This window comes from Anomaloglossus baeobatrachus, chromosome 11, assembly GCF_048569485.1.
Source record: "Anomaloglossus baeobatrachus isolate aAnoBae1 chromosome 11, aAnoBae1.hap1, whole genome shotgun sequence".
Lineage (NCBI taxonomy): Eukaryota > Metazoa > Chordata > Amphibia > Anura > Aromobatidae > Anomaloglossus > Anomaloglossus baeobatrachus.
The window spans coordinates 109,100,034-109,118,305 of NC_134363.1; the positions used below are offsets into that span (position 1 = coordinate 109,100,034).

General features: G+C 44.8%; 1 protein-coding gene across 1 annotated transcript in view; it reads right to left on the bottom strand.

Annotated features, from left to right (window-relative positions):
• Positions 1 to 14,105: 14,105 nt before the first annotated feature.
• The window catches only part of MCAM (melanoma cell adhesion molecule), a 175,914-nt gene continuing 171,747 nt past the window's right edge, over positions 14,106 to 18,272 (bottom strand). Inside the window, exon 18 of the mRNA XM_075329190.1 lies at positions 14,106 to 16,069. Within this exon, the coding sequence (XP_075185305.1) occupies positions 16,043 to 16,069 (27 nt within the window). The 3' untranslated portion in view covers positions 14,106 to 16,042. The remainder of the gene's footprint in view (positions 16,070 to 18,272) is intronic.

An 18,272-nucleotide genomic window follows, 5' to 3' on the forward strand; every position in this document is an offset into this window, starting at 1 on the left:
CGCACACACATACGTACCTACACGAAGGACTGTGCAAAACGTGTGTTTTGCACAGACGTGTGAAAGAGGCCTTAGCCATAGGGACAAAAGTCTCGCCCATAGATGTCTTTTAAAAGGACTGGGGTTGCTTCAATTATCCTGGTCGGGTGAATGATGTGCTGAGGCTCCTCCAGGGAATTGGTCACTTCAGAGGATCGAGACAGGGCCTCTGCAGGATGAAAATGCAATTCAAAGTTTCAATGTAATTCAATGTTTTTGAACTTTTGACTTTCAGGCTCCATATCTCACCATCCACTATAGCTTCAAACATGATACTACTATTATTTTAAATAGAATCATCTTAGCTATTACATAAATTTGACTTGCAACTATTTAGCATATGATTAGGTATGCATATTGTCATGTCACTGCATAACTTGGGTATGTTTACAGCATTTTCTTCAACTCTACCCATAAGTGTTCAATTGTGTTGAGGTCTGGGAACTGTGAGGCCAAATCCAGCACTTCTAGTTCATTGTCATTGTACCATTTCTTCTCCAATTTTGATGTATTCTTCAACCATAGTACTCGAGTGTATGAAGTAACTCATCTTGCTGGATACTTGCATATAGCTTAGCACTGAGACTACCATCAATCCTGGTGAAGTATCCAACGCCTTTGGCTGTGAAACAACGGCATATCCGGCTTCTCATACTGAACTTGACAGTTCCTTCAATTTCTTAATCCATTAGCCCATTTTCCCATGTTTCTTCCAGACTTATTTGCACCTATAAGAGCCGTCTATTGACTTTCATCTCATTACTCCAAACCACGCGTTTCAAATCTTCTAGTGTCCAATTTTCATACTTTTTGCAAACTCGAGCAGATGTGTCTTATGGCGATGTTGAAGTCAAAACTTCTTCACCTTTTTCCAGCCACTATTCCAGACTTGTGTAATGTGTCGCACGGTGCTTGAATAGACATCTGTGATCCCACTATTACTAGGCATATGAGACGCCTCCACTGCCAAGATTGTCACAGGCAAGGCCTGGAAAGATCAGCAGAAACATCTGAATTCATTTCGAGACAATGGTTGAAAACAACGTAGCCGAGTAAAGGCAAGGATTTTTTTTCAAAGACACATTTGGACAATTTGGCAAACAAATTGTTCTCCCGAAGTCGCTGCAGAGCCTGACGGTTGTGTTTCCTATGGGAGGGTAAATCAGGAAAGAATATCTGGATATTATCCAAGTACACACCCACGTAAAAATAGAGGGGATACCAGTAAATTACATTAACAAGCTCCTGAAACACGGCAGGTGCATTACCTAGTTCCGAAGGGCATGGCAAGATACTCGTAGTGACTGTCAAGGGTAATAAAGGCCGTTTTCCATTTGTCACCCTGAAGGATACTAAGCAAGTTGTAAGCCCCTCACAGGTTTAGAGAAGATCTTGGCTCTCCTCGGATTCTGTCAAATAGTTCAGGAATCAAAGGCAGAGGGTACTTGTTTTTGATAGAGATTTTGTTAAGACCTCGATAGTCAATAAAGAGGCGTAAGGAATGGTCCTTCTTAGTCACGAAGAAGAAGCCAGTAATAGCAGGAGAAGAGGACTTATGGATGAATCCATTGGTATTCAAACATGCCTTGAGTTTCACATAGTAATAAAGGATACACCTGCCCCCGAGGTGGTGAAGTGCCATTAAGAAGGTAGACAGGATAATAATGAGGTCTGTGGAATGGCAGTACTCCAGCCTTCATTTCAGTAGTGAGGTATGATTCAAAGGCACAGAAGGCGGAGTCTTGGGTGTGACCTTGGCTAGGCAGTTGGAAGCACAGAGCAATTCTCAATTAAGTGCCTGGCTGGAGGACCAGTCAATAACTGGAGTGTGTAGACACAGTCATGGAAGACGGAGAAGAACTGAATTCCCAAACCTAATAAGTATGTAGAAGGTAATCCTCTCAGTATGCAGAAATTTAAACCACAGCATAACTAATAGCATCATGAAATTAACAGGTTCCGCCAGGAGTTGACTGTCTATGGAGGCAACAAACGGGATCATCCAATTGTTGTGTAGGGAGTTAAAGTTGATGGACCATATTCAGATGAGTGAAGTTTCATATGGAGCCAGATCTAGATGGGCAGCATCAGAGACAAACCTCTCCTGCAGGTCAAGGTAACTTCAGTCAGAAGTTTTGGAGAGCAATTACTCACACCTAGGGTGGTCTCTCCAGATAACACTAGGTGCTTGAGTTTCCCTGTCTAACTCTGGCGAACAAAATATCCTTTGCCACCCCAGTACATACAAACGTTCTCACTGTACCTCTGTTGTAATTCCTGTATAGGAAACCTGTCCCATAGTAATGAGCGAGCGTGCTCGTCACTGCTGTTTGCTCAATCGAACATCAGGGTTTTGGGCACAAATCGAATATCGAGTGTAATGGAAGTCAATGGGAAACTCGAGCATTTTAAACTCCGATACTTGATGATTAACTGAGTAACAAGCAGTGGTGAGCTTGATTGCTCATCAATACTGGCCCGCTCAACCTGCATCAGCTCAAAACCTGTGATGCCAAGCAAAGGAAAGGAAGTTTTGAGCCAGTCTGAGTGGACCTCTGGCCAAAGGAAACACTGAAGCTTGTTCCTGAGCTTGCTCATGGAAAAGGAGCTTGATCCTAGTGGCCAGCCAACTGAACCTTGATGTGGCCTGACAGACTCCGCCAGAAGGTTGCCACCAGGGCCTTTTCGTTCCAAGCCAGCTCAGCCACTAATGTGCGTAAACTGAACCACGGTATTTGTGTTTTGCCTTAGAGTCAACAGGGATGAAACAGCAGAGGAGGTGAGGCCTGGAACTTTGAATACATCCTGTAACATCTCCAGAAACCTCCCAATGTTGCTTCTTCTAAGCTGTGGCAAAACGCAGACATTTAATAGGTAATATATGGTGTCATAGCATTGCATTCAACTATCCATGCTGAACATTTGTTTTTTCCCGTTCTTGCACACCCTTTGCTAATATGCATGTGTGGCGCCCATGAGGCTTCAGTTGCCACAGGGTACTGTAACCACAATCCATACAACATATAGTCAGTTGCCCTCTCACTGGGACTGGGTTAGGGTAGGGTGCTGGGGGTGGCCATCAAGAGAACCTCTGCCCACTAGTTCAGCAAGCCAGGGAGCAGAGCAACATCAAGGGGGAGCAAGGTGACAGACACCAACAGAGTAGGAAGGAAAAGGGAAGCGACCATGAATGGACACAGACTGGCAGAGCTTGCAGAGAAAGCCAGGGACCCATGGTATGGAGCTTTAAAAAACAAAACCCTAAAATCAATTGTAGAATTTATTTGTTTTTTGTTTGTTTTTTTTAAATTTCATCCCTTTTGAACAGTACTATTCATTTTACTATTCAACAAACCGGAAAATGAAAAAAAAAATCCTAAACTACAACTAAAATAAGACCGCAAATAGTTAAATTAGGGTCGCTGCCAAATAGTATGAAATTTATATGGCAGACATACTGTATATCTAATGAGGGAGGGCATCTTGTCACATATAAGGCAGGTTGTCATTGGAGTACATTGGTGATGACTAGGGATGGGTGAGAATGCTCTCCGGTACTCGGTGCTCACCTAAGTGTGACGCCCTGGACTATCATGACGTCACAGGGTATTGTGCAATATGCCCTTCTGTGCAATATCCACCTCCTCCTTGGTTATGGGTCCCCAGCTATATGGTGTTGCCTACAACAGTCAATAAAATCCTAGGTACACTCTGCACCACACCCACCAGACACACCAGTGGACGGCCTGAGTGGAATAGGGTCACCCACTTGGGGGGGGTTGGCTAAGGGGAGGTCAGGAGTAGGTCAGTTGGAGAGTGGAGAGTGAAGTGTAAGGAGTGAAGGAGAGAGGAGTTCAGGAGCCGGGCTCCTTGGAAGCAACTAGGTGTCAGACGGTGGTCTGGGCCTAGTAGGAGCTGGACCCCCGGTCGCAGGGGATCGTGACAAGGGGCACAGAACTGTCGAGGAGGACAGCCAGCGGCCTTGTACCATCATCGGGCTGGGACCAGGGCACGACGGGGTATGTGGACCCTAGGTCAGGGAGTAGCTTTAGGCAATCTGACAATTTAGCCGACGAGAACGGAGCCTTCTTCACCCGCTCCAAAATCGGGGTACTAGCACAACGAGGGGAATAGGACTTTCCACTAAAACGGTCCAGAAAATCCCAAGCGTGAACCCTGAGAGCAAGCTCCCACAGTTAGCCACACTGGGGAGCGGGACCCGACTAGTTTTATGCTACCGGGGCCAACTAAGAAGAGAACTAAGTGCCAGGAGGAAGGTCACAGATCACCAGGCTGCACCATCGGGGATGGGACCCAAACTAGCTCCCGTCAGCGGCAGCGTTGTCCAGAACTTTGGTTTATCCAGTTGTCGGTGTCAGCTTTATGGACTGTGTGAGTATGAAAGTGTCCCTCCTTGCTCCCCACGGCACCCCTCCAGCTCCCATCACCGAGTCCCGGGGCATCCCCCCTACCCGTGGAGGGTTCTGACATCAGGCTGCCCCACTCCATCGCCCCCGGGTACTCCCAACTGCAGCGATGGTACTCCCCATTACCACACACCACGGGTGGCGTCACGAACTCTTAAAAACATCCGTGTCTGGGCAGCTAGACTAAAAAAACTAACTTGAAATGCCACTACTCTGGTACTGCATTACTGCTATATGAAAAAATGAGATTTTTAGTTTATGAATTGGCCAATGCATGTAAGCCAGGAAACCAACGACAAGGTAAATCTCAATATTCCAGGTACCTAACTAAAATGCCACTATCTAGGTTAAAAACATCCTTGTCTGGGCAGCTAGACTAAAAAATCTAACTTGAAATGCCACTATCTGGACTAACCTCCATGTCTGGGCAGCTAGGACTCCTGGTATAAGGATCATGAACACAGCCTAGATTATAGGGCGGAGTGCTCAGTCAGAAAGAAACTCACTATAAATATTTAAAAAAACTGACCCGCACATCCTACAAGTGTGTATAGGTGCCAGCTGAAAAAAAAATAGCAAATTCAAAATGGATACAGCTGCACACTAAATGCCATCAATGTATAGCGCCAAGTACCGGGGAGATGCTCGGGCACATGCTCAGTTCCCCCTCCCTGCATGTTGGCACTCTTTGCAGAGTCAGCCCAAATGCAGGCATTGGCTGCCACACACTGTAATGCCACAGCCATGTTGGTTGTGGCATTACAGTGATTGGCTGGCCGCACAGCATCATCAGGTCCATATAAGACCTGATGGCGCTGTGCTCGTAACGCTGATCCACAGTCAGCTAGTGTAGGGAGAGGTGCTGCTGAGCTAGGGACAGATTTAGTGTGTCAGAAAGCATGGGGGAAGGAAGAATGCTTCTGCTCCCCGTGCTGTCTAATCACTCAATGAGTGAGCAGAGACTGCGGGTTGGTAAGCGGTGACGTCACCGCTGCTGTCGCGGGCGGAGGGGACGCGCTCGCCACGCTCGGGTCCGGGGCTTCTGCTGCTGCTGCTCGGTGGCTCGAGCGGTGGACCGGACCCGGGGATTCGAGCAACGCTCCTCACCCGTGAGTGAAAGGGGATGGTTTGGTTAGGGAGATTGTTCGTGACGCCACCCACGGGTCGTGGTGATAATGGCACCACCGCTGCTGGTAACGGGAATCCCGGGAGAGATGGTAGGGTGCAGCTGAGATGTTATCTCCTCCGTGGGCAGGGGTTATTGATCCCGGGGCCCGATGGTGTAATGGGGAGGCCGGATGGCTGGGGTGCAGGGTTGCAGGGACAGCGCGGCGCGGTGCCTGACGGCACTGGTGTACTCACTCAGACAATCACTGACAAAGTCTCTGGTAAACCAAAACGGCCGGATGGACTGGTCCCGCAGCCGGCTGCAGTGTTATTGTTGTGCTCTCCCCGGACTGCTGATGGTGGCTGTCTTTCCCTGCACCTTTGAAAATGTTCTTGACTCCTGTGGTTGCCCACCGGTAGTCCGCTCCCCGGCGTATAGGTGCCGTAGGAGCCCGTTTTGCCCGCAGGCGCTGGCCCTTGGATCTCTAGCCTGTGGCGGTGGCTGTATATCCTCTCTGTGTGGACAGTTGCCTTCAATCGGGACTTGGTAATTGGGAAACCCCTGGGGTTCCTGTCACATTCGGATTTGACTATTGATGGCGGCTCCAAGTCTGGTCGGGGTCCGATGGCCCTGCCTGTGTGCTTAGCTTCACTCCGTTCCCCGGTCCAGTACTGGCGGGCTGACGCCCAACCCCGGTCCTTACAGCTCTGCGGAGTTCCACTAACTCCTGCAGACGGCCACCACCGTCTGCCAACCTTGCTGTTAGTGTCTGGGCTCCAACCCAGACACCCAAGTGTTCACTCCTCTCACTTAAACCTCCAAACTCTAACTGACACTTTTCCCGCCTCCAGGCCTGTGAACTTCTCGGTGGGTGGGGCACACCGCCTGGCTCCGCCCCACCTGGTGTGGACATCAGACTCTGGAGGGAGGCAACAAGGGTTTTGTGTTTGGCTGCTGTAACTGCCAAGGGTGGGTGTGTGTGTGTTGGTATGTTTGTGACTACCTGGCTAGTCCAGGGCGTCACACTGCCACCGTTGCCATAGTAACCTAACAAGTGGGTCAACATAGCAATGTGGATTTCCGATCACCTGATTCCCGGTGCTGCTATCCACCGGCTCCTGCTAGAGCCGGTAAATAGTGGCACCGGTAAACAGGGAGTTAACTCCTGCGGCTCCTGCAGGAGCCTGTGGATAGTGGCGTCGTTAACCAGGATTCGGAGATCACCGTTGCCATAGGAACCCGCACGTTAGGTTACTTTGGCAACAGTGGCAGTGATGACGTCACCACTTACCAAACCGCAGTCTCTGCTCAAACATGCCCACCATGAATTCCTAGTAAAGATAAAAAAAACACAACACAGAGAAACATATTTTCATTAGAAATAAAACAACACAATTAGTGACTCCATCTTTATTAAACTAAAGAACCCCCCCCACATACACCTCCACCGTAGTCCTGGGTCGAGGGTCCTGCGATGTCCAATCCAGATCCAATATCATCTGATCGGTTTGCCGGAAGGCAAACCGATCAGATGATGTGTCAGGTTCAAGGACATGAATCAGATGACACATCGGCTGATTGTTTAAAAGCCGTACGGTAAAAAGCCGGCTTTTCACCCCTGGACTTAAACAATCAGCTAATGCATCAGTATCAAAAGAAAACCTATACTCACCTCTCTGCAGACTTCCAGGACACATCCGATCTGCTCGAGGACCCGCCGGTAAGCAGGTGGTGCTGTCACCTCATTGTTTAAAAGCTGCCCGGCTTTTCACCGCTAGACTTAAACGATCAGATGATGCTGTCAGGTGACAGCATCAGCTGATTACCGGGAGGTCATGGAGCCGATCGGATGTGCCACGGGAGTCTGCAGAGAGGTGAGTATGCTATCTTTTTTTTTCTGCTGTTCACTTTTGGTTTTGCTCAGCAACGAATGTACAGGCAGAGAGAATCTGCCGCACATACGATACTAAGCGAAAGTACATGTCACACACATCACACAGGAGGAAGGAACACAGGATTCTTCCTCCCCCTAATACTCAGACAACATTGTTCACAGCGGTGACCTGGGAGTCAGAAATGCTTACAGGGGTCTGCCCCATGCTGTTCCCATGTAATTTAAGCACTTTCCTTATACATTTGTGACATTTTTAGGCTTTCTGCAGACCGCCGGGGGTGCCGCCGGAAAAATGCTCGAGTTTGTCATAGGTTAATATTGCGCTCGGTGCTTGGGTCGAGCACCCGAGCCTTTAAATATGCTCTACCCGAGCATCGAGCACCCGAGCATTTTACTGCTCGCTCATCCCTAGTGATGACTCATCTGTGCTTGATTATTTTTGCTCTAAGCACAGGTGCACGAATGAGTCATCTCAGATATACACATTACAGGGGTGACAGCATCAGCTTTGACACATGCTAGCTAGGAATAATCTGCAGGAGCGGGCACTGTGCGCACGGGGAGAGCAACAATAATAGCTTTTTTCCTGTACACTCTCATTCCCCTCCTTAGAGCTAATTTAGGGGGGGCTGCTTGTCTCACTTTCCATACCGCTGGCCCGTGTTCCTAGATTTACCTTTTTATGCCCCCTTTGCTCACCTCATTCTGACAGAAGTTTTCCCGTTTCTGAAGGAGATTGTCAATCATCAGTACAAACTGGCCTAAGGAGGTGGGAGTAATTCAGATATGGAGGGGTATAAAGAGACCAGTAATGCTTCTTTTCTAGATTATTGCTTTTTTTCTTACAATTTTGTCTTGCTCTTTGGAAGTTATAACATATCCATAGGATCGGGGATGATGTGCTGATCATTGGGGTCTGATTGCTGGGACTCATACAGATCCTGAGAATGGGGCCTGCAGAGCCATGTCTGAATAGACCACTGGCTGGGAGTGAGCATTGCGCTGTTCATTGTTTATGGGATGGCTGTAAAGAGCTGAATGATGTATTTGACTTTCTCCAGAATCCCGTTGCAAATAAATGGAGCCGTAGTCCTCACGTTTACCCATTGCTCCTTTTAGATGGGTCTCCGCAGAACCTTACTGTCAAGATCAGTGGGTCCCATCAGTTGGACCCTCACAATCAGTAAGTTATCTATGCATATGTGATAACTTCTACAAATGGAAATAACCCTGTAACAATCCTGCACCTCCATCCCTAATAACAATGTAATAGATTGTACACTACCCACATCGGCCACTGGAGGGAGCGTTTTAAGCTCTAATCTGCTCAGTTTTGTAAATCTATAAAAAGTGATCTCCTTTCACTGGTAAATATATAATTAGTGATTTAAAAAAAAAAAAAAAAAAGTAAATAAAATCTATATCGCAACATCACCATAGTCTGAATATTGGACACTTATCAACTATGGGCCTTAACACTAGAAGTCCCAGAGAGGGGTCATTTAACATTTTTACCTTTGGAACCCAGAGACTGGTCGAATGACCTAAAGGATTTTAGCTAACATCCTATAATCACCGTCTTTTGTTCTGTAATTAAGGCCATTACTGTCGCACCACAGGAGATTATTGTTTTCCATTGAGTTTAGCCATTTAGTTTCTAGTAAAAGTACCGTCACACATAACGAGCTCTCTAGTGAGATCGCAGCTGAGTCACGGTTTCTGTGACGCAGTAGCGATCCTGTTAGCGCTCGTTATGTGTGATACCTACCAGCGATCAGGCCCCTGCTGTGAGATCTCTAGTCCTTGCTGAATGGTCCAGGTCATTTTCTTCAAAGGCGATGTCCTCTGGGCAGGACACATCGCTGTGTTTGACACTGTGTGACAGGGTCACAGTGACTGCTGAGATCGTTATACAGGTCGCTACTGCGCCCTGTATTGTTCCTGCATCGCTGGTAAGATCTGACTGTGTGACATCTCACCTGCGACCTCCCAGCGACTTACCTGCAATCCCTATCAGGTCGCATCGTTTTCGGGATCGCTGGTAAGTCATTGTGTGTGACTGGGCCTTTAGTTCTATTCAGTTTGGACTAAGGGTCAATTGACCCTCTTTCGGGACTTCAGGGGGAGCTCGAAATTTCTGGGACTTCTAGTGTTAATGAACAGATGAGTCTTCTCGGCCCCCACTGTTCTAGAAGGGCTTTCCACAATATTTTAGAGCATGCTTTAGAAAATTGTTCAACATTTCTAAAACCATGCTCATGTCAGTGATGATGAAGGACGTCTGGTGTTCAAGTACAGATAAGTGAACCAATTCTCAGGACCCTGGTGCAGCGGACGTGGAATACTGACCTGGCTGCAGTGTCCTGCGGAATCGATGCCGATGGCCGGGGGCCCTGAGAACGGCCTCCTACCTAGTGACCTCTGTGGATCTTCTTTTGATTATATGACTTGATGTGACTTTATCATTGTAGCACGGCACACAAACACCCCGGGTCCTGCAAATTTCTTTTCTCATATCTTTTCTCATATCTTTTCTTTTATTATATCTACCAGTAGTTCCAAGTTATCCTGAAGGTATCTTATGGGTTCAGGGATCGGTGCAGCCTCTCAAGTTCCCACACACCAAACTCCCCCAACCATGTCTTTATTTATGGGCCTCACTTTGAGGCACATTCTTTCAGGAAAAGAAAGGGACTTTTCCCAATCTCCCACTGCAGTGTTTGAAGTATATATTTGTCAAAATTTGGCTTTGGCCTCTCATTACTTTTCAATGAAAATGATAAATTCACAAAAGCAGCCCAATACCCTTAAAGGGGCTTTACACGCAACGACATCGCTAACGAGATGTCGTTGGGGGTCACATCCGGCCTCGTTAGTGACGTTGTTGCGTGTGAAACGTACGAACGACCGCTAATGATCAAAATTACTCACCTAATTGTTGACACGTCGTTCTAATCCCAAATATCGTTGCTGTTGCAGGACGCAGGTTGTTCGTCGTTCCTGCGGCCGCACACATCGCTATGTGTGACACCGCAGGAACAAGGAACAACATCGTACCTGCGGCCGCCCACAATGAGGAAGGAAGGAGGTGAACGGGATGTTACGGCCGCTCACCCCTCCGCTTCTATTGGGCGGCCTCTTAGTGACGCCGCTGTGACGCTGCACGAACATCCCCCTTAGAAAGGAGAAGGTTCGCCGGCCACAGCGACGTCGCTAGGAAGGTAAGTATGTGTGACGGGTGTTAGCGATATTGTGCGCCACGGGCAGCGATTTGCCTGTGACACACAACCGACGGGGGCGGATGCAAACACTAACGACATCGCTAGCAATGTCGCAGCGTGTAAAGCCTCCTTATGTCTTCCCCACCACATTTCACAGCAGCCTTTATGTGCTCTTCTAGGTAACATTCTCCATGGGATTCTTCCAATCTCTGATATATCCACCAGACTTCTGAATAGTGACCTATTAAGAAGGACCAAAAACAGCCCATTTCCGTTTTTCCAGAGTCCAATAGTGACTCACTTTTGCAAATATTGACTACAGAGGAGCGGATCGATATGGAAAATGCCGGTGTGAGGAATGATTGTGCCTCAAAGCTTCAATAAAAATAAATGAAAACTGTTTTCTACAATCTTGCTACAATTACCGAAAATCTGTCACCCTCAATGTTTGACTTAAAGGGTTAGTCCCGTCTCCAAGATCCTATCCCAATATGTAGTAGGTGTAATAATGCTAATAATAATAATGATATAATAGCAGCAAATATTTCTAATTAGAAATGTAGTATAGTTCTCCTGATACAGCCATATATCTTACCTCATGTGCAGGGCATTTTAGCTTAGGTATCCATGGTTACAACCACGAGCAACTAACTGACTGTCATTATATGAGTGGACATATCCATGGATACCTAAGCTGTAATGCCCTGCACGTGAGGTGAGAGACATGGCTATATCAGGATAACTATACTACATTTCTAATTGGAGATATTTGCTAATATTATTATTACACCTACTACATAATGGGATAGGATCATGCAGATGACAATATCCCTTTAAACTAAATATAAAGTCCTTCAGGGGATTTAGCCCCTATAAATATTCTGCCGCAGTACTGATTTACCTTGTTATGTCTCCTTCAGACATCAGTGATATTTCTTCTATATAACATTTGAATGATTGTCATCAATGTATCTGGTCAGATTGTCATCAGTGTTGGATCAAAAAAGAAAACTCATGGAGGTTTCCAAGCTTCTCCTATCAAATAGTCGGTAAAAATGGACAGCACACGTATCTGATCCTTTTCACTGACCCATTGACTTGCATTGGCAAATTGAGTTGAGATGGATCAAAGTTAAGTAAGTCTTCATTTTTTGGTGTGGACCATTAAGTTCACGAAAATATACAGATCTGTGACCTGCCGCGGTCTGAGTGGTCTGAGTTCTAAAAGTCTGAATGGACCGGATGAAGCGGAGTGAAACGCAGCGGGGCACAGGGACACTATTCCTCATAGCTGTAAAATGGAGGAATAGCCTATTTCTAACTTACATTGCTTTGTAATTTTCTGTTTGCTGTGAATATGTGACCAGCGCCTCTAATATTGTTTTCCAGTGTGTAGATTCTGCTTCTACTCCATTTTTCCTGCTATATTTAGCTCCACTCCACCGCCTTTACTGATATTAAGTCCGGTGGATTACTATGATTACTATAATGGATTTCTGGGACGAGTGCAGCAGTCATCCAATTCATGTTTCTCTCAAGCCTTTTACGTTATTACCAGTCCATTTCTATGTTTCTATATTGGTTGGTATTATTTCTAGTAACACATTTTGTTTTGGAGCAGAGAAACATCGTGTCCCCTATAGAACTGCTCCATTCATATTTTATGTCATTGTAACTTCTTAATGTAATAAAGATTTCTATTTTTTTATTTCCGTGCACATTTCTGTTCTTCCCTCTTTTGGGGTTATGTCAGTTACAATTACCATTCTGCATGTACATTCTGCATTACATATCACAGGGGATGAGGCCACTGACTGTATCCATCTACAAATCCTAATGATTTATATATTAATTTTTATTAAAAATTTACAGTTATAAATACATTTCACACAAATGACTGACTTTTATTTTTACTTTGCTTTGCTGCATGTTAATAGTCACAACCTTTTTATTTCTCGTTTTAGGCCTTTTTTATGCTGGAGAAATTATATTTTTCAACTGGATATGTATAATTGTTGTGTAACACATATATGCATATGTATATATATATATATATATATATATATATATATATATATATATATATATATATATATATAATATGCATATATGTGTGTGTGTCACACAGTAATCATATGTACCCAGAAAAAAAGTCCAAAAATACAGTTTCTCAAGCATAAAAATGCCTCAAATAAAAAAAATATATAAATGAATATAATTGTGTGTGTGTGTCTGTGTATGTGTATGTATATATATATATATATATGTATATATATATATATATATATATATATATATATATATATATATATTATATGCTGTATGTACTGTATATATGTGTATACACTTCTTACCCCGAGACATAAAAAAGCCAGGCTGGAGTTTGCCAAAACTTACCTGAAAAAGCCTAAAACGTTTTGGAAGAATGTTGTCTGGTCAGATGAGACAAAAGCAGAGCTTTTTGGGAAAAGCCATCAACATAGAGTTTACAGGAAAAAAGAAGAGGCATTCAAAGAAAAGAACACGGTCCCTACAGTCAAACATGGCAGAGGGTCCCTGATGTTTTGGGGTTGCTTTGCTGCCTCTGGCACTGGACTGCTTGACTGGGTGCATGGCATTATGAAGTCTGAAGACTACCAACAAATTTTTCAGCATAATGTAGAGCCTAGTGTGAGAAAGCTGAGTCTCCCTCAGAGGACATGGGTCTTCCAGCAGGACAATGACCCAAGACACACTTCAAAAAGCACTAGAAAATGGTTTGATAGAAAGCACTGGAGACTACTAAAGTGGCCAGCAATGAGTCCAGACCTGAATCCCATAGAACCCCTGTGGAGAGATCTCAAAATGGCAGTTTGGAGAAGGCACCCTTCAAATCTCAGGGACCTGGAGCAGTTTGCCAAAGAAGAATGGTCTAAAATTCCAGTAGAGCATTGTAAGAAACTCATTGATGGTTACCGGAAGCGGTTGTTCGCAGTTATTTTGGCTAAAGGTTGTGCAACCGAGTATTAGGCTAAGGGTGCCAATACTTTTGTCTGGCCCATTTTTGGAGTTTTGTGTAAAATGATCAATGATTTGATTTTTGTTTAATTTTCTTTTGTGTTTTTTTCATTGCAAGCAAAATAAATGAAGTTAATAATACCAAAGAATTTGTGATTGCAATCATTTTCAAGAAGAAACTGAGTATTATCTGACAGAATTGCAGGGGTGCCAATACTTTTGGCCAGCACTGTAACTAGTCCCTAATAATCCACCATGTTTAGAGGCAGGAACCAGCGGTACTCTCCGTGGTTGATTCTATAACTGCATATTTGTCTTATGTTTGTCTTTCTTCCCCACAGAATTACTATGAAACACCCTTTATTGTCCATGTTGCTGGTATATGAGACAAGGAAGCTGCAGCAGAAACTAGGCCAATCTAGGATTTAATTCTTTATTTTCACATACATAAAAAACATAGGCAAAGCAATATTAGATTCCTCAAATGTACACACAAAACAATGCAAATATATAAGTATATATAATATATTTATATTTATATATAGATAGACTTTTTTCAACATGATATGAAGCAGTAACGACTGTAGAAGAGACCCTGTAATGTAGTCATGTACTCTTCTAGGGAAATTGAAAAGTGCCCCTTCCTCCCTGAGGTGCTATGCCTACATGTAATGTTTGGGGGTGTATGGATATGACTTATCAGCTCAGGACAATATTGAAATGATGGTACAGAAAATTGTGAGAAGATGAGTGACAGTGGTAGGATTGTCAGTGCACGTTACCAGTGTCAGACTATATTAATATGAACAGAGCAGAACTCTGTGCTAATCTCTGTGCGCACCACGTCTTCTTCAGGGAGCGCCGCTCTGAAACCCGCCTGACAAAGCGCCTGAAACGCTCAAAACATTTGACTTTTCTATGTACAAACAACTTGCTGTTCATGTGTTCAATCTTTTGATCATTTTAGGTTTCAAAAGAGTATTTTTTTTGTTTATTAGGTTTCAACAGACACATAGCGGTAAAATAAGTGACCTGACCGTTCTCTAGCGATTTCTTCTTGGAAAACGCATCAATCTAAATAAAGAAGTCTATGGGAGCCCAAAATGACACATAGGGGTAAAATAAGTGACCTCCGCTTCAAAGATGCCACAATCTAGATAAAGAAGTCTATGGGAGCCCAAAAAGATAGACACAAGACACCTGACATCTTTTGTAAAAACACTTAAAAAACAAAAAAAACAAAACTGACTGCTTAAAAAACTGGCGAAGTATCCTGAGCGTAAAAGACGTGGTGTGCACATACCCTAATCCCACTTCTGCAGGAAAGTGCAAACTTTATCACTATCCTCCTGAAAATATATATTTGGTTATAGATAGATTCTCTCAGAAAAATAAGCAATCACTATATTTGTACAACAGTGTCAGTGGGGAGTTGTATCCCAATCCTGTAGAACAACCAAGCCCACCATTCTTTACATCGTAGATGCCGAGCCCTTTGTGGGAGGAACTTAATCTTTTTGCCTCCATGTTGGTTGGTTACATATTTATGGTAAGAGGTGTCCCCTCCCCGGTCAATCAAATATTTGCCCATCTAAGGCCACAGATTGTAAAATCAACATACATTACGGTTTATGTTCTATTAGAAGTTTCATATTGATAATATATTGTTATTTTTTTTATTAGATTCCAGCGATAGAATAGACTTTCGGGAGTTTTACCTACTTTTTGTCTGAATCCCTTTTTGGAGTTAAATTAAGAATAAAAAACAACACATAAACCTCTCAGACACTGCCATGTAAACGTGCAATCATTTTGCATTGTGTATTAATCTGAGAGGCACAAAAATATAAATCTATTTTTTTGAGATTTTAATTTCCTAAAACGTTTTGAATGTAGAATCTCCATAAAATATTGTCAGGAAAAAATTAACCTACCATCTACCCAAAAGTGAATCATTGAGCGGGAGCATGGGGTCACCCAACGGAGTCCACTAGTGTATTACCTGACTCGTGCCCATTGCTCCGTTGTACATCAAGAAATGCAGAGATTCTGGGAATGCCCGCCACATATTTATACAAATTTTTCCTGATCTTGTCATACAGGGACAGATTTAAGAGAATCAATATGGCCGATTTGAGACCACAAGGGTCATCATTCTGTCCAAAGATCATGTCCAGTTGAAGCAGAGGGTATTAGGCAAAGTGTTTGTATGGTCTCGCCAGCAGTTACATTGTGGCAGTGGATTAGTTGGGGAGGTCTCTGGGGGGGATGACGGTCTTCATAACGTCCACATTTGCAAATAAACATGGATGCCGCAATAGTCATTCCAGGGTCTGGTAACATAGTTTCAGGCAACTCAGTTTCTTAGGTCCATATATTTTTCCTTGAAAGAGAAGAGTTAAACAGATCGTTAGCCATTATAGTCAGTTACTAAAGAAATGGAAATGTATAAGCTGCTTAGTGAGTGGGAGATGAAGCTCTGTACATGGCAGTGTCCACTAAGCAATGCAGAGGGCTGCTGTGTGCCCCAGACATCGCTTATTCACGGCCATTGCCGGAGCAGTTTTCGGCTGATTATGGAGGTGCTGAGAGTAGGACCCTGGCTGATCTCGTATTGATGACCTACACTGAGGAGGCTCATCAATTGTTCTATCCTGGACAAGCCCTTTAAGTTTTAATACGTTCACATCTAAGTCAGGAGAAAGTAATTAATTTGCTTATTATTTTTTTAAAATTTTGCAGTGAATCACTGCCAGTGATGGGCTGCAGTGGTCACGTGGGTAACTAGGCACACGTCGCTGCAGCACAGTAGCAAAAACAGTGAGAAGCATCAGGGAGATGGGGATTTTATCATATGAGATTCAGAATTTTCATTACTTGATTCCACTCTCCTCTACTTGGTCTTAGTTGGCCATACATATTGTTATTCGGCTGACCGCTACCTCTCCCGACCACGCTACGCACAGTAAGGCTTGCCCGAGCGCCCCTGTGTTTTCCATGAGAGAGCAGCTGCCAAATGAGTCTGGTCACAGCTTAACCAAGAGGATCGGTCATTGAAATTCATCAGGCCAGATCTTTTTCTCCCCGGTTATCCTCTGTCGGGGAAGAGTTGCAAAGTCCCCATAACATTGTATTGTAGGCCGGTTCTGATGAAATCCACAGGATTCATTTTTTTTCTGGTATTAGATAACATCTTTAATAATCATAGTAAAGGTGTTGATTTTATAAGTAGCAGAATCGTGGTGCCGCAGAGACAGGAGCAGAGTAGCCGCAGGATTAGTGCTCACAACTTTAATCAGTGATCTCTCCAGACAGGAACAACAGAGCAAAAAAGGTTTCCCGTATTGGGGCTCTAATCTCCTTCAAAGGATTTGTCCACTTTGGACAGTTCCTAGTTAATAGATTGTGATAAATTTAGGGTACCTTCACACTTAGCGATGCAGCAGCGATCCGACCAGCGATCTGACCTGGTCAGGATCGCTGCTGCATCGCTACATGGTCGCTGGTGAGCTGTCAAACAGGCAGATCTCACCAGCGACCAGTGAACAGCCCCCAGCCAGCAGCGACGTGCAAGCGACGCTGCGCTTGCACGGAGCTGCCGTCTGGAAGCTGCGGAGACTGGTAACTAAGGTAAACATCGGGTATGGTTACCCGATGTTTACATTAGTTACCAGCGCACAGCTGTGTGTGCAGGGAGCAGGGAGCCGCGCACACTGAGCGCTGGCTCCTTGCTCTCCTACCATAGCTACAGTACACATCGGGTTAATTAACCCGATGTGTAATGCAGCTACATGTTCAGAGAGCAAGGAGCCGCGCACACTGCTTAGCGCTGGCTCCTTGCTCTCCTAGCTGCTGTACACATCGGGTTAATTAACCCGATGTGTACAGCAGCTACATGTGCAGAGAGCCGGAGCCGGCAGCACAGGCAGCGTGAGAGCTGCAGAGGCTCGTAACTAAGGTAAATATCGGGTAACCACCTTGGTTACCCGATGTTTATCTTGGATACAGCTTACCTCAGCTGTCAGACGCCGGCTCCTGCTCGCTTCATTTGTCGCTCTCTCGCTGTCACACACAGCGATCTGTGTGTCACAGCGGGAGAGCGGCTTTGAAGAAAACGAACCAGGGCTGTGTGTAACGTGCAGCGATCTCGCAGCAGGGGCCAGATCGCTGCTCATTGTCACACACAGCGAGATCGCTAATGAGGTCACTGCTGCGTCACAAAAAGCGTGACTCAGCAGCGATCTCGGCAGCGAGCTCGCTGTGTGTGAAGCACCCCTTATTGTCAAGAGACCAAAGTGTTTTTCTTCTGGAATCCCATTACATCAATTTTGCACAATTTTATCAGTATGTGTATCATTTGTGTGCAGCCATATGGCAGGGAGTGTGACACATCACATGCAAAGACATGGCTCATCTGTGAACAGCAGGACAATGGTGTAAAGGGTGGCGCTTAGCGGCTGCCGATTCACATCAGTAGATTTGTATCAGATTATTCCCTGCATCACTCCTACAATTTGACAGCGGTTTTCCCTCCAACCACAAAATATAGTAGAAAAAAGGTGGGCTATACGGCACCACACAGTCCT